The following is a 23,378-nucleotide window of genomic DNA, read 5'->3' as shown; positions in this document are numbered from 1 at the left end:
CTTATTTTGCTGAAGGCTGATCAGACAACGTTGACAATACCTTGTTTGGTATCCAAAGATAAAATGAAGAAGTAAAAAACATAAAAAGATAGAAGCTTGAAGACGTTTAAGGTATATTTTAAACATTTTTTCGTAAGTCAATACATTTTCTGTAAGACCAAAACTCTTCATGATCTGTACACGCAAAAATAACTTGGAATAAACTGAAATCAGTATTGTACAGATAAAAGCAGGTATAGTATAAATTCAATTAAGAATAATTTTCGACGGGGCCTCTTACAATGAATTCAAAAACGTGTCGATAGATTCTCCTTTCAAACGTTATAGTTTTCTGACCGTATTTGAAATTACTTTGTAAGTACCTATTTTGATGAATGCATAGGGATATTTTTAATAAGCAGAGCGCTAAAGTATTGGCTTAAGTGCCTTAGGGAACTTTTTCGTGTAATTTATAATATATACTTAATTGTTACTCAAAATGAAATTGATGCTCCACATAATGAGGTCGGACGTGAAACTCTCAATCTGCTGCATCAATTATAAGCCAAAAGCGGCTTCTTTACCTGGAGACATTTTGGTGTTGAAATTGGTTGCTTAGTCTTTAACATAAGGAGCGTTATTGAAAAGAACACTTAAACGACCGACCTTTACATTATAAACTTCAAGATAAGATGTTTTTGAGCCCTCCACAAAGCATATCTTAGCTGAAATTCATATCTAATATTTTAAAGGCTACCTCAACCCTATGTAGAACCTTGGATGTATGTTCAATTCCAGTCTCTCTCATTCAGAGAGATGTTAGTCATGCCCAGTTGCCCCAGGCTTTATTTCATCTTTTCCTCTCTCGCTAATCAACGAAAACCCGACTCCACTTGTGCTTCGACAAAAACCTCATTTCCCTCACTAATCAGTATAATTATATGGGTATTTTCATTTTAAATGCAAGTGTTGCTTTTAATTAGTACCATTATTAGCATTTTCCTGATAACGCATAAGTGCAACGACCAACTGATAAACGCTACTAGAATTTTCGCTCAAGCCAAGAATGTGTGTAAAAGATTTACGAGATAGGTTTGGTTTGGCTCCGGCTTATTACACAATTCATGTGAAATAGTTTAACTCTATCGTTTTAATAACCACATACACCACAAACCGAATTATTAACTGAACAAAACCGTTCATGTTATTTTTTACAGCATGTCTAATCGCCAAATACTGAATTTTGTTCATTTTGTCATAACAACTGGTTTGACCACTAGCCTTAACTTTCAAAAATGTGGATCTCGACTAGATCTTTTCATACATTGCTTTCTTCTTCCCACTCATTATCTTTAGCTGAAAACTATTTTTCTCATTGCAAATTCTTTCTCTCTCCCCCCCCCCTCCCCCCCCCACTCCCTTTCTTTTTGTCGTTGATTCTATTGTTTAAATACTCAATCGAGATTGGTTGATTTGTATCGTATAAAAATTGGTTGACGAAGTCGCATAATTAGCGTATACATTTTACAGAACCTATTTTCTAACAACATTCTTTCTCATAAATATTTTCTACGAATATATCTCATTGACTATTTTGTATACAAGTTTCCACTTACAGGATCTTGTTGATATTTTAAATACAAAAACTCGCGAAATCAATCAAAATTATTTCGCCCTGCAATTAGACTCATCCCTATCTTCAGTGCAACTGACGACTAGAAAAGCGAATGAATTTCAACATATCCAAACGATTTGATTCACCATTTTCCACACATCGGTTCACTGGTCAAAAACACAAAGCATTCAGTCGAGGTTGCAAGGTTCAAATTTGAATAATCCTTTGAAAGTACCTTAGCGCCTCGCTTGAGCGCTTTGTGTTTGACCAGTGAACCGATGTATGGAAAATGGTGAATTGGCTTTAATTAATGCAAATAGAAGTCAGCATGTAGTAGATATGATGTCATTGATTATTTTTGATGTTTGTTGCAAAGATTTTTAGTCAACGCCGAGGGGCACCTCGACGCCGTCTGAGCAGATGCCTCAAAGCTGAACGCTTTTAAAGTGGAATGAAAAAATCGCTTGCTTGAAGTAGGTATGTGCTTAATCATCACTAGTCCTAGCTGTTCTAACTTAAATCTCAGATATATACATAGTGGCTTTGATTCGTTTTTTAGAATTCGTAGTACGAGTATTGTTTGTGTTTTAATCACTGATTTGACTAAATCGGGGGTTAACTTGATATTTATAGTATCAGAATTGTTCTCCATCTGCGCTATGAATAATAATATATACTTTAAATCATTCAATTTTCCCACGGATTGTGGAACAGAAATCTTCCATGTACTTTTCGCCTTTTTCAGTTTCTGTTTATTAAAACAATTTTTTTTTTTTGATAAACAAAAACTGAAAAAACTTCAGCAGACTTTTTATTCCTTTTTCTGTATTTTTGAAATATTCTTTTCAAAACAGCAGTCAAAATATTGAAAGTCAGTGTTGCCTTATAATTAGATATCCTGTTTTAGACGTCCAACTCAGTTTGCTTTTGAATTTCTTTCTAAAAAAAATAATCTATTCAGTGCTGAGACCACTTGGAAACCTAGAAATCCTATTAAAACCTTACTATATCGATTGCAATGCTTGGAGAATGGCATGAAAGCCATCTGTCTACTTCGATGCTTAAAAACAAACCTAGAGAGAGACCTAATTCGCCGAATGCCGCCAAATACTATAATTGTTGCATATATCAGCCTGTTTTTTTTCCTTCTTATTTACGTTTCGTGATGAATCTTTTCGTGACGAGTTAGTTCTAACTAAATACATAGGTGTTAAAGTTCTCACACTGTAATTAAACGAGTAAATAAGTAGCATATAAATGCTATCTTTCCAACGATTTATTTATCAGAAAGGCGGTGTTATCGACAAACGGTAAGCTTTTTTAATAAAGAATCAATTTACCATTTAAAATCACACCCGAAATTCTGCAATTGTGTGTTTTTAACTCGCATGGTTTTTGCTACAGGTACTACTGGCATTGGCCGACTGGTACAATTCTCAACTTCACTTTTCTCCTGAGAAGTAGAAATGCGGAGGAAAAACGTTTTTCCTACTAGTTTTTACATCATCCGTTGTTAACATTAGCAATTGTTTTTAGAAGAGTATAATCTATATTTCGAGTTTGCTAATTAAAAAACCTTATTCAAATGAAATTTTATGGCTTACTTATCCAACAACCGGGATGTATAAAGCCATTTGTGTAATGTTTACATTCAGCTAATGTATCTTGGTAACCGATATCGGAAAATTCCAGCCGAGAAACAATTTTCGACTTTGAGATTACTTTGATATTTGTGTCCACTATGCAAATGACTGTCTAACCACGAATATTAAATTCTCAGAGTCTGCTTTCTTTTTTTCTTCCAACCGTTAAAAAAGAATAAAACTCAAGGGAAAGGCTGCAGCAAAAGGCCAATTGATTTTTAAGGTTGCATAATATTGCATTCAAAAATTTTTTTTCGTTTTTCAAAAAAAAAAGAAAAGAAAAGAAAAACGTTCTGAAATGTTTTGTTTACCACTAGTTATTTGCTCGTTCTTCGACCGTCCGTCTGCCCGGAGTTCTTTTAGTCTGATCGTTCAGGCGATCGGTCGATTCTTTCATTTTGATTATGATAAATTGCAGCGAATATATATTCTTCTGCTACGAGTTCGTTGCTGTACAAGGACGCTCAAGTGTTAAGAGACTAACAGCATATTAAGTTCGAATTCCCAGCAGACGGAACAGTAGTCCTTTTACTTTCGTCCGAACAAAAGACAAAACCACAACGAATACCAAGCCAATTAAGTTTGTGAGCTTTCAAAATAAGTAGATTTATAAATAAGAGCTCTCGTAACTAAGGCAGTAAAGTGCTTCTTTGGTATAATAAGAAATTACCGTCGAGAGGGAAATTCCAGACAGTTTGGAAAACATGCATTTTTGAGGGAAACTAAAGTTTCGCAGGCGGAAAAAAAAAAAAAAAAAAAGTGAAATTTTCAGGAAAACTTGGTGTTTGTCTCAATGAAAATTTACTAGTATTGTTCCAAGCTTTGACCGGATTTTCGCTTTTACCACACAATAAACCCCTGCTTTTGGCGGCACTTAAGATAAGCGTTTCTTAATCTGTTAAGGCCTAACTTCAGGAAAGGGGTTGTAAAAACAGCAAAAACTGCAGGAAATAATGAATCAAACGTACTGAACAAATAAAAAAGAAAGCACGAGTTAGCCAGTAAAAACATGACAAATTTTCTCCGCTAAAAATTGTCCTATTCAGTGATTTTTATTTTTTGAGATTTAAGATTCGTTTTTCCACAACGTTTTCGTATATAGAATATAGAATTCAGTTAATACAGCACGAGTTAAGTGACACAAATTACATTTCATATATATTATATTTTTAATAGCCAATCTTTCTGATTCCAATATCGCTACATTCGAGATCGATCGATCCTATATATATTTTGTAATAAATCAACATGCTTGATGGGAGAGAAAGAATTGATTGAACTATACGGGATGTGAAGAGAGGAAGAAGAAGGAGAAGGAGAAGGAGAAGGAGCTATAGAAGGCACGAGAAAAAGAACAGGAAAAAATTTTTAAAACAAAACAAAACAAAACGAAACAAAACAAAACAAAACAAAAAACAACAAAAACACATACACGCACACAAAAAGTTAACTCTAGCTGACTGGGCTAAATCGCAAGTTTAGGGTATGGTTTTGAAGTTCCAAATAAATTGTACTTAATATTTCAATAAGAAATCAGCATGTCAAGAACTCGAGCCGGACTCACACACAATGTTTCCATGTTTGTAACCATACTTTAAAATATTTCCAAACAAGCTTGTAAGTTTTTCACAAGTGAAATAAATGGTTTTATTGTGGTTGGAATAGGTTCCTGTTTGATTCCGGCAGTGATTTAGTGTTGATGATAAGTCTAATTTATTTCCGAAATATCTGATAAACATCGTGATAAATCATACTGCAGACGTGATACTGATATAATATTCGAGTCTGGAGCGACTCGCTGTATGCGCGCTAACATACAATTTTCTCTCGATCTTCAAGTATAAATGCCCTGTTATACGTTGAGACTTTTCGCTGAAACTTCTGTGCATCAGCATTGATGGCGATACAAGTTTCACTGGGGTATTAAACCTGACAATTTCGTTTTGCTTGTTTGCGACACATCTGTGGAGAATAGGTTTGCTTCCCCAAGAAACCCATAAGAAAAGAGTTAGTCTTGGCCTTGCAGTAGGGTCACTTAACGGTTGCACGAATACAACCGCTTGAAAATTTCTTGAAAATGGAAAAAATACTGGCTTATTTTCATAGTTCAGGTTATCCTCATCTTATCGGTTATATCATCAACGTAAGGAATCAGACCAGCCTTCAAAATCAGTAATTATTTCCAAATTTGAAGTAAATTGATAAATCGTTTCTAAATGAAAAAGAAATATTTAGTCTTTAGATTCAGTGATCATATTTTTGCTTTTGCGTCGAAAAAATAAATAATAAAAATAATGAAAATTAAAAAAAACAAACAAAAACAAAAAAAAAACAACAAAAAACAACGCGATATAAACAAACAAACACTTCCTTTACCATGTTTTGTATCTCGTACGTTTTTCAAAATCGTTCTGGTCTTTGTTTGGTTACTGAAACAGACTTTGACATCAAAGCCGTACAAAAATCCGGCTTCTAAAACGCGATACGAAACGAAAAAAGACAGTAAATGCGCAACGGATTCAGTCTTTCTATTTTTTTTTAATCAAAAAATTCATCCAATTTGTCATGATTATAAAAACCATCACATCAACTTGTTCAAATTAAAATGTGTGGTAATAGATTGTGACAATTCTGTCGGTCCGTCGCGACAGCTCAATCTCAAATTTGAGTCTTTTAACGCTGAATTGAAGTAGTATACGTAAATAAAGCGATATCTTGTGTCGACGTTTTGTCATCATTTTTCAAGGACATACCGTCGGGCGTTGTCGTATAATGCAAGCAAAAAAAAAACCCAGGATATCTATACGTGCAAAACAAACTAATTTTTCTTTAACAACACGTCTAATGACGTTAAAAAGGAAATAGAATGCCGAATTAAAAAAAGATAAAAAAGATAAGGTAAACAAGCTTGAGCTTTTCGAGATAAGTTTGAAACGTCGACAGTCATTAAAGTTGAATAGTCTTGAAAATACCCCACGTAGTATTTCAGTTTTATAATGATAATGTTGCTATTTATTTTTTGTTTGAAGGATATTTTTCTAGAATGATATTACGGTGTTAATTAAAGAGAGCCTTATCTTACTTGCTTTGATTGATCTTGAAAAACCTTATCGTTTTTGCTATAGTTTAAAAATACCACTCTAAAAAAAGAGTTCTGATTGGTCAAAGACTAGCTTCGAAATGGCTTCTACTCACTTCTCAATTCTTATTGGATGAATCACCACAAAGAATTAATGTTTGTTTTTCTGGAGTTTCTATTGGTTAAGGCAGAAAATACATTTCAATGGCTTCCAGACGTTCAACCTCGTGATTGGTTAATAAACAAGAGCTGACAAAATACCATTTTAAACTACAGAAAATCCCTCTAAGTCCTTCCCATATGACATTTCGCCTCTTTTTAAGCAAACGTTGATTTTATTGCACAGGACAGTCGTTGCATTCTCTACATCACTTCTGGTTTCAAACGTCGATTAAGAAAATCAAGCTGGGTAAGTAGAAAGAAGTAGAAATTTGAAAATTTATTAAATAATTGATATTTGGTCTCAACATTTTCGCTTTTAAGGCACACAATGGTTGGGGTTGATTACGAATGCAGGGATTTTCGTCTTATTTCATTCTTATTTTTCAACTTTTTCAAAATTTTTCTTCATACTAGAAATACTCTAGAAAGGGTGCTCTTTTGTTGTTGAATTCAAACAATTTTTCCTCTAGCATCATTTCTTTTTAATAATAAATATTTGCGAAGAATACGGTGTGCGCTTTAAAAAGGTTTAAAAATGTGTTGATTGAATGTGTTTTATGTTAACGTCGCCTTGTTTCACTAGTAGTCATTTTTATTGTGCTATGTCGGTTCGTCGTTTTAGAAGTTCGTATTTTTTAAAACTTGTTAAAGCTTTGCTCCGGTCCTATTATCATAATCAAACGTGTGCCCTATCACTGTTGTATAGCAACATAAACGCCAGGCGGGAAATTCGATTTAAAATGATCATATTCGAGTACAAGTTAAGTACAAATTGAAGCAAACCCGTGTATTAAATCAATGAAAATATGCACAAAATTGAACTTTTGGCGTGGCTCTGTTTGTGGACACGTTAGGTCAGTAAATTCGAGATTACTTGCCGCAACAAGACGACGAAAATCTTTGAGAACTGCTCCGCCCAAACGCTTTAACAATGTGGGTTTGCACTTAGCGTGGGGACTTGGATATATCTTGTTCAGTTTTCGACAATATGGAAAAATTAGTAAATTATAGCTGATCATATTCGGGAAGAAAACGTCTTCTTCTAAGCATACATGTACCGTCTCGGCATACGAATTTCTACTTTACAAACTTGTAATGCTTCATATAAATTCGGAAGTGAATATAGATTTATCAATAGATATTGACCACCTAAGTCTTTGGCAGCTGTCATGCAATGAGAATAGAAAACTAAAAACACTTTAAAAGATTTCTGAATCACGATGATAAAGGTTTTTTTTTCTTTTCGGTTTTTCGCTGGAAGGGTTTTTAATTTTCTTTGGACATAGCACGTTTTGTTACAAATTATTCAATCGATTGATGAATGTAAACTTGAGATTTTTTAAGCTTAATTTTGAAAAATTCTTTGTTTTGTTTTTTGTTTTTTTTGTCTTTTAATCTTATGATTTTGTATTTTCGTTATTCCTTTGATCTCTTCATAAACTCATTAGGAACCAAATGTTCAGTTGGTTTTTACAATTTAATCCTCTACTTCTCTAGAAGTGGGCTATTTTATGCATTTCGAAATTTGAGATAAAATCGCAAAACTTATAGCGACAGCTTTGGACTATATAAAGCCGTTTTTACATCATTAAGATAATCTATATTCTTAATGATTTAGATTTCACATTTTTATTTTTACTGACTTGCATCACATAGGGAATGGCAAAACAAGTTTTCTTTGTTTTGTTTGTTTGTTTGTCATTCGATTTTGGCCAATTCCCTCTATCTTGTTTGCTCGCCAAATCTCTACAAGTGCTCTACTGGAGAACTTAACGGTGTCGCTGATCAAACCTTCAAAATCACCAAAAACCCAACGAAATTCTCTTATTAAACGTTAAATTGTTAATGTAATATTTGTACAATATGATTTTATTTTATCTAAAACAGTCCATTGAAAAATATGTCGAGCGCTAGATTCATTTGGTTTAGTTTCAATAAATCCGACAATTCCAATTTTTTTTACAAAAGGTTGTATAGAATTTTTTAAGAAAATATTTGAATATGCTTTGTTTTTGATCTAAATATTTAGCTCAAATTTCGAAAACACAGTAATTTGGAAATGTTAAACAGTTCGTTATCAAGTCAATCCAAACTCTAATTTATCTCTACGTTTGATAACCAATTTATCAAACGCCTCGCCATAAATGCCAATCACCGGAGGAAAAAACCATTTAAGTGTTCTTTTTTTGGTTTGGAGAAGCAACGAGCGGTTATTGCCTTACTGTACTTAAAAAAAACAATATAAATTTTAAACAAGATAGGTGAAAAAGGCACGAAAACGGATTACACTAGACAGATTTTATGATTAAATTATTGATTTACGCACTCATACTGTTGCTATTCTTTCGATAGAATTACTAATCTATGTAAATCGTCTTTTGTGTGGTCGATATAGGAGAGCTGTCTACTTAAAGCTGTGTTTACTCAACGCTCTCATTTTTATAGAATTTACTTTGAGCTTTGGGGATTAGAGGGAAGGCTTGCCTAGGCGATAAACGCATTTTATAATTACAACGTTAAAACGATTCTTATAATCTTCGTCACGAAAAATATTGGTCGTAGAAATTTAGACTTCGTGCAAGGATTCAATTTCGTGAGCAGTTTAGCTCTTCATAAGAAAAGTTTCAAAGGACCGCTTGTTTGCATTGTCAAAAACGTCATTAGCAAAAGATAAGTGACATCTGAGAGGAACTCCGCTTCTTTATTCGTTTATTTATTTATTTATTTTCTTCTCAAGCAAACAATACGAATTTACGAGTTTCTTGTTCTGGCTTGGCTTAGAATACTTAAAAAAATTTTAAAAATTTCCTAGACATTTTGGAAAACAAAATATAATTACGGACTTGCATCAGAATTTGTCACTTCTATTTTTGATACTCTTAAAGGATTTTTGAAATTCTGGGATTTATAAGAAGAAGGTGATAAGCGGCTTTATTAATATACTAAGTAAAATAAGATTAGGCAAAAATAGTCTACGAGTTTCGAGCCATCTTATTTGCAAGCTAGCATCTTATTGTTAGCCTGCGTTAGACTATGAAGTTTTATGTATTTTTCAAACTTTCAACTTTTGTAACCCGAACATTCAATAACTACTTTTTTCGAAGGCGTTGCGTGTGTGTGTGTGTGAGAGATAGAGAGATATAGATGTAAGCATGCTTTCTTTTTTCATTAAGATAAGGAGTAGCTTATCAATATTGCCGATATTGTCTTGACATCAACGTGTGTTACTGCATTATGATACTTGCTGTATCGAAATATATGAAACATGTATATATAAATATGGGTGTACATCAAAGATTAAATCCGTGTTGAGACACAGGATTTTTGGTATTTGTAACTGTATAAGTTAGTAACGATAAGACATCGAAGGAGTGTTTATTTTGAACTGTAGAATAGCAGAAAATTAGACTGAAAATGAACGAAATCAGTGGACGAAGGAGGTAAATGAGTGGAACAACCGAAGGAAACAAAAAACAAAAACCAAAAGAAAACAAAACAAAACAAAAAGAAACAAAAGAAACGAAATAAAAAACCAAGCTGGAAACGAAAAAAAAAAAGATGAGATAGTGAAAGGAAGATAAAGACACTAGAAAAATGAACGAATGAATAAAATAAACTACTAGAAAATATTAATGAAAGAAAGCTAACATAGCCAAGCATATGAATGCATAAATAACTAAATGTAAGCTGATTTCGATGGCGATTCTGATCTGCTTAGATACGAATGAAGGCCTGATAGATATAGATAGCTTTTAAGCTCTTTATACACATACACCCAATATGACACTATGTTGTCGGGTTTAAAAGGAGAAAACAACGAAGTTGAGACCGAGGGTTATTCTGGGTAGTCGATTTCCTACGGAGCAATTATTTGGAGAGCGTTTGCATACAGACAGTCTTTTTGGACTGTCTTCCTTTTTGGAATACAATACTGAATTATAATAAAATATCCTCTGTAATTATCACAATATTATTTTTGTAACATATTGAATATTGTAAATTTTAATTTCTGTGAGTATATTTTAGTGACATTCTGTATTTTGTAATCAATGTTAATTATATATGTGTGTCAACGTATTTTAAACGTATTTAATTAGGGTTTATAAGCATAGAATAAAATGAAAGAATGTTCGATAGCTGCAAAACTGCAAAATATGCATAATATAAGCCTAATTAACTGCTTACCCAGAACACCCTTCGCTCTTAGCTTCGAAAAAACCCATCTTTTTTCAACCATTTTATAAATAAATGGGGTATCGCGTTCGATTCCTGTTCTCGGCACATCGCATATGTCAGTCTGTTAGGTCTCTCCCTTGATTCGACGGGTTTTCTCCGGGTTCTCCATTTGATCAGCCCCTTCCTTCTCAAAACATAACACGCTAGATTTTAATTCGATCTGTGAGTTAGCAATGGCCTGACTTAATTTTGGTCAGCCCAGAGGTTGTTTCAGGGTTCGATCTGTGAGTTATCCATGCCCTGATTTTGATCAGCCCAGGGGTTGTTTCAGGGTTCAATCTGTGAGTTAGCCATGCCCTGACTTAGATCAGCCCAGAGGTTGTTTCAGGGTTCGATCTGTGAGTTAGCCGTGCCCTGACTTAGATCAGCCCAGAGTTTGTTTCAGGGTTCTATCTGTGAGTTATCCATGCCCTGACTTAGATCAGCCCAGAGGTTGTTTCAGGCTTTGATAAAAAAAATTGAAGGTCCTCCCTTAATTGTTTTTAATGAAAAACAATGAGCCAATAAAAGCCTCTCCAACAACTTAGCGCTAAAAGTAATATCAAATATCTCGTTATCTAACTATTCAATATACGCGCAAAATCCCCGATTCTCTGTGGCAGTTCATGCGAATACTAAGTATTCTTATATTTTATATCAGTAGCAAAAAAGGCCGGCCTTGTTTTTTATTTAGCATTTTTTTCCTCGTTATTTTCACGCTTTTAAAAAATGATCTTCCCATTTATTTCTTCTAAGACAGCTTGAAATTGGTCTTGACATACTAATAGCCTTAGGCCCGATCCACAAGTATATATACACATACGGATATCTGTATCTTTGGGAATGGAATTGAAGAAACGGATACGTGTTGAAGGGCAAAAACGATTCGAAAACGCTACGTGCGGATTAGAATTTATTTTTGAAAATCGAATAAAAAAATCCTTTCTCAAAAATATATGGATATTTGTGGAGGGGAACTTAGTGATATTAGACTGTATTGTATTGAAGATGTATAAGTGTTATCCTATTAGATAATAGAGTATAGAGAGAATAGAGATTTTGAATTTAAAGAACCACGACAGCGGATGGAAGTAGAGTAGATAAATTAAAAAAGCTAACTAGAGCAACCGGTCAGAGAAGTCGACTAAACCACTACTAATGTACTTGTGTCATTCTCTTGGAAGTAAGTCTTTTTGCTGGTCGAGTTATATCCGCATTGCATATATCTTTTAGTTTGCAACTGTTAAACAAAGAAATGATACTCTAGGGAATGACTCGTGGTCTGAAATGGAAAAACATTATTTACGCCCAAGGTAAAGAGACGCATAAATAGTGACGGATGTAATGATAATAATGCTGAATTAGTTGGAAATTATATTAGTGTATATATATACTAGTTACTATATCCTTGACATCTTCCGCGCTTTTTATCGAAATATTTTAGATGATTTTATACTTCATAACAGCTGTCGTACAAACAGCATCAACTACATTTGACTGCAGATTAAATTTTTCCATATTTGGATGCTAGATGATTATTTTACTCTTTACTCTTTCCATTTCAATTCTCTTAAGAATAAAACTATTTTTCCTGAGGTAAATTTCAATACACTTAGTAGCTCCATTCAATAACGTTACCGGAAAAGAAAGAAATAATACTCAAGAGAATGACCCGTGGGCTTTATATAGGAAATGAGTTACCGATACGACGTAGAAGGGCCTCAATTTAAACACAAATTTGGAAAGAAAGAAAGAATTTTTTCAATATCAAGAAGAAAGAAAGAAAGCTCAAGGGATGAACGCGTGGGTTTTATGGCAATATTACCTGTCGACGCCCCTGTAAAAGGCGTACAATTATGTGTGTTTCTCTATTCATTTTACGTATCGTATTTATAACAACAACAAGATCATATTTTTTAAAAGGATAAACGAAAATCGTCGTGGCAGGGAAGAGAGCAGCTTGTTGGCAGAGGGAGAGGATCGAAACACGACCGCTTTACGAACACACCAAACGGACGTGAATTTTATCTACATCATCACTATATCACTCCGCCTCTTTCGCAATTTAGCAACCTCTGTTTAGATGATGTCTGAAATTATTTTATGGCCATGGTTCTGAGTTTCAGAGGAACCGGGAAACTGGCGGGAAAAAACGCATGTAATAGAGGCTTTGAACCATCACGTGACAGGAGGCACAACACTAGAGCCTTTCTCCCTTGGGAAACTGAATTCTTTCTTATGTAAATCAGATTAGACAAACGTTCCTGCCTCCTTCCATGGCTGCCCTCAGTTAGTAGAAAAACGCTCAAAACAGCAGAAAAGGAGCAGCAATTGGTTTTACTTTTAAATAAAACTCTAAAACTCTTTACTTTGGGAGTAATGTTTTCTCATTTCAGACCACGTTTCATTCTCTTGAGAATAAGATTATTTGTTTGAGTTGTATCCATATTCAAAGTAAAGCAAAAGTAGAGCAAACGTGTCTCGAGAATAAGATTCTTTGTATAATATATTTCGATCCATATCTCAAAGAAATGATACCCTTTAGGTATAGAGAATAAATGACAAAGTATAACGTGCGATTTTCACAGACATGTATAATTGATCCTATCTTTAATTACCCAACAAAATTTTTTATTTCATTCGTACCATAAGATCTAATTATAGTAAAAGCATTTAACTAATTTTACTACTCTCGATTATTGTGTTTTTAGATTTCACACTTGCACGAGATCCATTTACACGATTTGCTCCAGGCTTTTGAACGTATTAAGGGACAGACCATTAGACTTTTGGGGGGGGGGGGGGGGGGAGGGGCAAAAACCAAAGCAAAATTCGAGCACAGCTTTAAAGAGTGAAAGAAAAATCATGCATAAGAAAAGTGCAAGAAAAAAATCCAAATTATGTCCAAAAAAAATTCCTGCACAGCCATGAGGCATAAAACAAAAATTCCTGTACAAAATAAATTGCCCAGGTTCAGGGCTATCGGCTAAAAATATAATAATCTAACACGCCATCTCAAACTCTTATTGCTATATCAATTTTAGCACACACAAGCCGATTTTTACAATCCGCAAGGATATACGATCCACAGATTTAATCATAACCAGTGTTATTGAATCTAACTATATAAGAAAATCAGTGCTTATCAGATTTTTTATATCGGCTTAAACTAAGACACACTTAAGAAAGGGTAAACAAATAGCACTTGCTATCTTAGTTTCCCGCGGCGAGAAAACGTTTTCCAAATTAATCAAATTTAGTCTTGAGGCCACGTTTTCATAAGCTAATTTATTAGGCTTCTATAATAAAAACGCCATAGCTTCAAAACTAATACACACAGTTTTACAAAAGTTAAATATCACCCGCAAACACTCACAGAAATGGTGGGAAATTTTGGGCTGGCCATCACTGTCTGAGCCAATCAAAATGCGAGGAAAAAACTTAGGGCGTCCAATCAGAACCCGTTGAATGCTGTCTGATATAATAAATGATAACAGTACTGTTAGTTTTGCTCTCATTTGAAACCTGTTGGAGGTAAGAAAGGACGAAGAATAATTGACTAAATTTTTGTGGTAAGCTGAGGTAAGCTGTGAATAAGGGACAAATAAGGTTTTGAGGTTACTTCTTATCCTATATATAAGTTTATACGTCTATTTTATCGTATTTTGATTTTTTTTCGACTTCTGAAGTGTAAACGCGTTGAGTAATGATAAACTGAGCTCGGCTAGGATATTGTCTAGGTATGCCATGGTCATTCTTGATCGTGTATTTACCCCTGTTTAATCTATCGTATTAGGCTGATCCAGATCTGAGCGCCTTACAATCTTATTATATCTATGAAGCCAAATACTAACCATCTTGAGAGTCGACTTATAAAGTGAAAACAATCGAACCGTGCGAGAATTTTAAATTTTTTTCGTGTTATTATTTCTTGAACTTTCTATTGTTTCAAACCCTCTATAATGAAGCAATATTTAATTGATCAAAACAAATTCATTTTCAGAAGAGATACAACTAGCTAAAAAACTAGTAAATTTATTTTCATTGATTCGATTGACTCAAAGGAAGATTTCAGTATGCATTTAAAAAAAAAAAGTGTTAACAGTTCGATTGCCCTTACTGTTGTTAACGTTTTAAAGGTAATCTATAAAAAGCATTCACATGGTAATGTAAGTCATATACTATCTAACTATAAATAATAAGTAGAGTAAAGTTATTAGAGTAGAGATCGATATCGCATAATCTTCACCGCTACTGCAACCTGACTGATATTTCGAATAAGATATATTTTTATTATATAATTACCAATGAAATATCTATTTTTCTCTATTTCGAAAAATTGATATCTTCACACGTGAAAATAACATGTTATTTTCATGTGTGAAGATAACACCATTGCGATGACTATTCAAAAATACACGGAAATAATTGCCTGAAAAAGCCAAAACATACTCCATTGATAATTATATAATAAACAGAATATTACATGGGCGCTTGGAGATACGAAATTTATCTTCTCGTGTTGAAAATCTTTTCACTCGTTCGCTGCGCTCACTTGTGAGAGATCTTTTCAACACTCGAAGATAAATTTCGTATCTCCGCGCGCCTATGTAATATCCTCTATGTAATTTCATTAAATTGAACGCAAGCAAATGAAAAAAAATTATGACTTAATTTAATTTATGGCCAATTTTCTAAAATAGGCGTCTTTTGGCGCCAGCCAGTTGAATCACCAATCGAAAATAGTATCGCAACCCGTTGGAAGTCAAAAAAGCTACTGCAATTTCAGATTCGTTATTAAACCTAATCTAGCTTCTAAAGATTTTTTTTGCTAATATGATCGATTAAGGAAGCAATAAACTTTGTCCCTACTTTTGGCAAAATGTTTTTTTCCTTTTAGGCCACGCGTCGTCATTCCATTTAGTATCATTTATGTCTTTTCATTATGCTTTAGCCTAAAGCAAGGTTGAAAATCTGCCTCAAGATATTTCTCGTTGGCACTGGTGTCTATACCCGTCAAAGGCACCCGTCTGAGTATGCAACGGTAGCAAACAATATATTGTCCGATTTTCCCGGCCGCATATGTCGTCTCGATTAGCGTAGCGATGAAAATAGTGGCAACCTACTCAAATAGGACTCCGAGCCCAGGAATCGAACCCGGGTCGCATCAGATGAAGAGTGCTCACTACCCATGCTTCTTACTTCTCGTTATCTGCATGTTAATCAGTCTCTTTGGCTTTGCAGTGATTATTAAGTTGTAGCCTTAAGGCTAGAAACCCTCCGAGGCGACGTTCCTCCTACTCCTACGTAAAGTAGAGAGTCTAAGATTCTCGTTTACGGCAAACGTGAAAAGTCAGTTGACCATTAAAATATTCTTTAAAAATAGTGAAAAGGAATCGCAAAAATCTCTAAGTAGTAAATATGAACAAAAGAATACTTGTCTTTGTTGAAAAGGTTTGCAAAAGGTAAAATCAAATGTAGGGAAACGATGAAAACGTGGTCACGTTTGCCGTTTGCGGGAAAGAAAAACGGGAATCTTAATCAGCCTACTCTCTAGTTGTCTTTGTGACCTTGGAAAATAATATACTGTTGTTTACATGTACTTAATTCTGATTCAATAGAGATTTATGTAGACGAATAAAAATATATATATCTTCCCGCCTTGCAAAAACATCCTCGCGATTTTACAAAATTTAGAGCACTGTTGCTTAAGAGGGACTTACATACAAAACAAGACAAAAGGCATGAATTGACGGATGTGTGTAACGTTCAAACTACTATCGAATATTTCATTGGGAATCTGATATTGTTTAATTACTTAATACTTTCTTGGTTTAACCCAAAAGATTTGAATTTATCAGGTGAATTTTGTCTGACGAAGTCTTAAATAATAGCATAAAAATATCGGTGAAATATTTCGAAAGAGAAAATAGAAAAGCGAGTGAAGGAAAGCAGGATTGAGAGAAGTGCGAAAATTCGATATTTCTTGGTTTTTTTTATTTGCTTAGCTGTAAAATTTCAGTTTGAAAGCGTGAGTGAACTTAATTGTGACCGCGGAAACATGTTGTTTGTTTTTGGGTTTCTTTGCTGCAAAAGGTTGACAAATAGTCGGTGAAAACAAAAGAAGGAATAAGAAAGAGAGAGACAGATCAGAGATTTAAGAGATAAAAGAATAAATAACTGGGAGAATAAATAAATGAGCTGACAGACAGACGGAGGAAAAATATCATGAATATGAAAGATGGAAGAAAGCCGGCAAACTGATAACGAGAATTAAAAAAAAAAAACAAACAAAACGAAAAAAACAAAAACAAAAAAGAAAAAAGAAAAAAAACAAACAAAAGAAAGAAAGGCATTGGATGGGATGGGAAACAACTGGAAGGGAAATACAGAAACAAGAAAAGATCGAGCAAAACTAACTTATAACCTCCGCCTTGCATTTCTTCTTTTAACTCCTTCCACTTCACTTTCCAAACAGGTCTTCTCAGTTTATCAGGAGTCATATCAGCGCAAGGAAATCGATTCCCTTGTGTTTATAAACCACAATAGTAAAAAAGCAAACCGATATTACACCGAAAAATGATGACATGATCTGGACGAGATAGCCGTGATTCTAATTAGCTGTCAGTGTAGTTCATGGTTTACAATAAACTAGCTAGACAAGACAACGGAAAGAGTTGAATGGCACTTGAATTGTGTTTAGACATCTTCTTACTCGTAACTTTTCATTCACACGTATAGCTTCCTTCCCCTCGAACAGAAACAAAGAATGGAGAAAATAAACAGTATTATTTACTCTAGCGGCGCATGGAGAATTACAATAAAACCTTGGACAAAAAATAACAATATTTACAATAGAGGACAAAGCTTAATAATTATATCTAAACAATAAGAACTCTTACTGGATTAGTTTCAATTGATGATTGAAAAAAGCAAATATTTTGTCAGAGAAACTGAAAGCTTGGACAAAAAAGCGTGTTTTGGAGAATATTTAGATTTATTCAGCTTCTGCATAATGTTTACACATTTCAGATCACGTTTCATTCCATTGAGTATCATTTTTTTATTTGTAAGCTAGCATCATGTAAAATTCAAAACGTAATGATGCATCAACTATTTTGTACGAACGGACGGACGGACGGACGGACAAACGAACGGAGGGACGGACGGACGAACGAACGAACGTACGAACGAACGGACGGACGGATGGACGGACGGACGGACGGACGGACGGACGGACGAACGAACGAACGAACGAACGAAAAAACGAACGAACAAACGAACGAACGAACTGACGGACCTCAGTCATGTATTCCTTCTTTAAGGCAATGTAATAAAATGAATTCAACATCTATTAAACATCGCATAATTGAACTCCCATTTGACAGGCACAAAAAAAATGTATATAGAAATTAAAGTATGCAATGTTCGGAGCTGTTTCAAAGCCAATGCATGTCAAGCTAGTCGATGAGTAATCGTAACACAACATCTTAGACACAAAGACTTTGAATAGAGATTGTAAGCAGAGCTACTTGAATCCTAATACTTAAAAGAATCAAAACAGAAAGCTTGTCGTTCTAAACTAATTGGGAGCTGTATAATGATCTTCCTAACTTTATTTATTTTTTGATCGCCAATTATGTAAGGTGCGGGAAAATAGAAACGCTCTTGACATTTGTCTCGTGAAAAGTACATAAAAGTTTCAGCTGTGATTTGGCGCTGTTCCAGTAGTTACGACAGAGCGGTTCTACCGCAGACAGAAACATGGTGTCGCAAGCTGAAATATGACGTGTTTCTCTTTGTGAGATAAAATTGCGTTTTTTTAGACGTTCTACGACATGACTACTGTTAACTGAACTGATAATGAAGAATAATTCCTTAAACAGAAAAAAAGAATTGATGGTAGCAGTAGCAGTAGCAGTAGCAGTAGCAGTAGCAGTAGCAGTAGCAGTAGCAGTAGCAGTAGCAGTAGCAGTAGCAGTAGCAGTAGCAGTAGTCCTCGTTATTGTGTCATAGGTGATACATGGCTATCAGAAGATCATTTACAGATGGAAAAAAACATGACTCGGCCTAACCTCGATCTACAGAGGAGAGACATAAATGACCTTTATCGTAATAAACCAAATCTTAACTTAGGGAAGTATTTTTACATTTTGTTCAGCGTCATCTTTTATAATCATCTAAATCATTCGGTATTGAATGCCTAATGAGAGGAACAAGAGAGATTGTCAATTAGCATTAACCGCGCTTTCAAATATGTTTATACAAGCTAAAGCTCAAGTAAAACACAATTTAATTGTATGATTTTATTCTCGATTGGCAGTGATTGGAGATCAACTTTATGTAAACGTAACGACAGCGCTCATAATCTGGATTGACGAGATGAGCTGGGCATATCGTGAATGAGGTGAAGAGGATTAGAAACACGAATATCAAAGCACAAGTCTAAGCTGACGATTTAAAACGTGAAGTTTAAAACGCCAACGGAGCAGATATAGCTGAGGATCGACATGAACGCAAGTATTGTGAATTGCTCTATGATTCAAGGGCTTTTGAACTGTAGCGACCACAACAAGTCATTGCACCGCGAGGAGGATGAAGAAGATCATGAAATGTACTTTGGTTTTAGTGCAGATCAAGACGTTTTTCCTATCGTCTTAACGGCTTTGATCATCATCATCAACACCTTTGTCCTTGTCTTGGTGTACAAGAGAAAAGCTCTCCGTACTGTCACAAACTACGTCCTTTGTAGCCTTGCAGTGTCAGATTTGTTGACGGGCCTCTTCAGTATTCCAATCTACTTGGCTTGTAACATCATTAGAAAGCCTGAAATATGCTTCTGGTCGGAGATAATGCTACGCCTTACTTCTATCTCCACCGTTCTTCACCTTCTGATGGTCACTATGGATCGGTACCTTGCTATCATTTACTCTCTTCGCTATCATTCCCTTGTGACGAAGAAGCGAGCCGTTCTTGTATTAAGCGTCATTTGGTGTGTTTCCTTGTTCGTTGCTCTAATACAACTTGCGTGGACAACACCTGGAATGAGCGTGGATAAACGACCAGAGGACATCAAAGATAAAGAAATCCCTTACGATCTTCTGTCCATCGTGGTTTTCTTTGCGGTTCCTCTTCTTGTCATGCTCATCACCTACAGCTGTATTTTCTTTGAGGTTCTGCGCCAGTCTCGCAACATCAAGAAGAACAGCGTTCCCGGCTACATGGAAAACCGACGCCAAGATCGCCACGAGTGGAAAGCCGCCATCATGTTCGTTATCATGGTAGTCGTCTTCGTAGTGTGCTGGCTGCCCTTTTTTATCATTCGTATACAGCACAACTTCAGCAATGCTTTCTTCGTTCTTCCAGATGTGGCCGAATACATTCTCATCATGCTTCGGTTTCTGACCTCCTTCATCAATCCTTGTCTGTACATCTTTGGAAAGCACGACTTCAGGAAGGCTTTGAGTAAAGTATTTGGGTTTAAAAGAAGGCCGAGCCGTTCCGAAACTACTAGATCCTCCTTGCTCAAGACAACCGAGATGTAATTAAACCACTTGAACCGTCCTCTTCTTTTAAAGCTGCTTTGATTAGGAACTGAGTTGGAATGAGACGTCTAAATCAACCGCTCTCTCGACTCCTTTGTGGACACATTGAGGGGCAAAATTTTATTTTAGAATAATAAGGCCGAAAAGTAAAAACAAAGTCAAAACACCCAGACCTTAGGACTTGAAGAAAACGGATAAGAAAAAAGGGCATTTTAGAGGATATATTTTCCTTTATTGTTCGGTACGTGAGATCGAGAAACTGTGAACAATTTGTTGAGTAACTGAATGGACAACAATGGCACGTCTTATGCTGTAGTAATACCAAGTATGCAGTTGCCCTAATCTAGCCCTATCCTAGTACGATTTCTCTCATACATTTATAAGACGAAGTGGTGAGTCCTAATCTAGCCCTATAGTACGATTTCTCTCATACATTTATAAGACGAAAAGGTGAGTTTAAAGACGAGACTGTATTGGAAATTGATAGGAAAGATTGTTATAAACGGAATTGTCTGTCTTGTACCGGAATGTTTTGGTGATCATGACCGCGCGCTTGATCCAAATAACTTAGGCTAGTTTCGCAGGATTAACAGAACTGACAGCTGAATGGTATTTGACTTCTTCCCGATCAGGAAATTAATCTTCGATAAATAAAGAAAAAGACGAAAATCCATGTAACTAATTGCAGCGAATTTGATCACGTCTGCGATAGAAGGATAAACTTTTGAGATATAAAAGTCGAAAATAGACGCGCAAATTTTGCAGTTTAGGTATTGTCTCGGTGGCACCTTCCTCGATAGAACAGTCTTGTCTGTATTTACATAGAAGTAATACAAAAAGTTGTGTACATCTTTAGATAAATATGGAAGTCGAGCCTCTGGTTTGACATACCCGAAAAATTCATTACTTTACAAGCTACTTTCAATTACACTCGCAATCCGCGTCACGTAATCGTTTCCCGCCATTAATTGGAATGTCGGAGGTAAATATGAATTAGTTTGAACAAATTTTTGAATTGGAAATCCGAAAAATTGGCAGTTTTGAAAGGGATTGTTAATGAAAATTTAGATAACATCTTGTTTCAACTTTTTAACGTAGTTTATTTCTAGCGAAAATTTTGCTTCAAATTATAAAGCCACTTATGTATATATATTTTTCTATAAACGATAGTGTTTACTCATAGAGTCAAGATCATTCGAGAAAGATTTTTATTTTTATCAACTGCTAATCAGAGTTGTCAATCCAAAATGGCGGGAAATGGTCACGTGTCACGCTTATCGCCCGCTACCGCACTTCTTGGTCCGTTGCTGTTTTGTTTTTAACCTCAAAAGCTCAAAGTGGTATGTGATTGGCTATTTTCATTGGGTTATTCACGTAGATACAAGCTGCAATAAGGAGGGCAATAAGAAGTTACAAATCACAAAAATCGCTCAAGTTATAGACAAGTCGCTATCGGTCCTTTTGATGAAAGAAACTAAAATCAAAAGGAGTAGAGACTTTAGGATTTGTACGCATGCGTTCTATCATGTTTGGTAGATTGTGATTGGACCAGATTATTTTTTATGCGCATGCTTACTCCATGCATGATCAAATAACAATGCGATTGGATAAAAAGGCTTTGGCTAAGGCGTATGCTTTTTTTTTTTTTGATCAGCCTAGTTTGCACTGCGCATGCTCAATTCACGTTAAGTCGTGATTCGAGAGAAGTATAACCTACTTCAACATAATACTAAATTTTACTTTCTACTGTAAATAGACATTTATCCATGGGCCTGTTTATATATAACCCTTCTGTGTACGAAAAGAGAAGCCTGTAATCATAATCGCAATGCTCATTAACAATAAGATCATTCTGTAATTATATAAGTCATCATGTAGCTTAGAGCGGTTTTCGTACGAGATGGAAACGATATAACACGGCAAATTCTTATTCGTAGTTTAGCCGTACCGCTTCTTACTGTAGCCGTAATTATGCGTTGTGGTTGAATGAATTACTAGATGACAAACCATTCTTATGGGAAGCCATTTCGATGTCACGCCATGTCGTACCGTGTGTGCGATGTAAGGCAGTACGTATTGTCCCCATTTATACGATCACCAACCTTTCGCGGGAAGCATTCTCAATGTTACGGCATGTCGTAACGTGTATATCGTGCTTGCTGTAAGTCAGTAACAAACGGTCGTTTCCCACTCATACGAAAACCGCTCTATAATTTCCTCTATGATAATAGTAATCATCATACATATAAGATATTAAAGCTATATGCGCATTCTGAATGGTTAAATTAAAGCTTTGAAATCACCTGAATTACAATGATATCACAAGAGAAAGAGTGTTGCTATTCTAACTGAAAGAGTTGTTTAATTTATTGGGATGGAGATTAAAGTAATAATAATGTACCTATATTTAACGTCCTTCAGCTACGTGGCTGGTATCAAGGAAGCCGACGAATGGTCAGGAACACTCTTAAAGTGCTACTACGACGAAAATCGCTCAAACTTGGATTCAGCTGAAACTTCCTAAAAATACTCTTTTAAGGTCCAATATTCACTGTATGAAGTGTTTTCTCGATATTCAGGACGAAAGTATGATATTTTTACGATTATTTTTTGGAGTCTGTGACGTCATACACTCAACATCAAACATTGCTACATATATTTCTTTGTATATAAATCCTTAATTTATTTTATTCCTATGAAGCCCAAAGGGTGGCTAATGTGCTTATTTCACATTACTTGTGACTATAATTTATATTTTGGGGTGTTTGGGTATTTCTTTCTCCCTTTACTACTGATATTTTGATCATAAACTACAAAGAAATGTATGGAGCGATGTTCGATGTTGAGTATATGACGTCACAGACTCCAAAAAATAATCGTAAAAATATCATACTTTCGTCCTGAATATCGAGAAAACACTTCATACAGTGAATATTGGACCTTAAAAGAGTATTTTTAGGAAGTTTCAGCTGAATCCAAGTTTGAGCGATTTTCGTCGTAGTAGCACTTTAAAAACATAGACTGTCCCAATAATGTTTGTTGGGGAAAATCAAATCAAAGCAAAAGTTGACTATAGTGTAGTTGCTTACTTATCTCTTATCTTGTTTTCAAGAAATATTTATGACTGAAAAATATCGTAA

At 35.0% G+C, this 23,378-nt stretch overlaps 1 protein-coding gene across 3 annotated transcripts in view; it reads left to right on the top strand.

The window, feature by feature from the left end:
- Nucleotides 1-22,557, top strand: part of LOC116295683 (adenosine receptor A3) — a 40,237-nt gene extending 17,680 nt beyond the window's left edge. Inside the window, exons 1-3 of one of the 3 annotated variants that reach the window (XM_031703583.2) lie at nt 1,995-2,071; nt 6,663-6,725; nt 19,017-22,557. In XM_031703583.2, coding sequence (XP_031559443.1) covers nt 19,204-20,238 — 1,035 coding nt within the window. In that variant the 5' untranslated portion in view covers nt 1,995-2,071; nt 6,663-6,725; nt 19,017-19,203 and the 3' untranslated portion in view covers nt 20,239-22,557. Of the gene's footprint in view, nt 1-1,994; nt 2,072-6,662; nt 6,726-14,212; nt 14,276-19,016 lie in introns of those variants that run through there. The other 2 variants (XM_031703584.2, XM_031703587.2) reach the window with 2 other exon arrangements.
- Nucleotides 22,558-23,378: the final 821 nt, after the last annotated feature.

Source organism: Actinia tenebrosa, unplaced genomic scaffold, assembly GCF_029948245.1.
Source record: "Actinia tenebrosa isolate PJP-AT-01 unplaced genomic scaffold, QUT_ActTen_1.0 PGA_scaffold3__52_contigs__length_22856419, whole genome shotgun sequence".
Taxonomy (NCBI): domain Eukaryota; kingdom Metazoa; phylum Cnidaria; class Anthozoa; order Actiniaria; family Actiniidae; genus Actinia; species Actinia tenebrosa.
The sequence above is the reverse complement of the archived record's forward strand: the minus strand, read 5'-3'. Positions and strand labels throughout refer to the sequence as shown.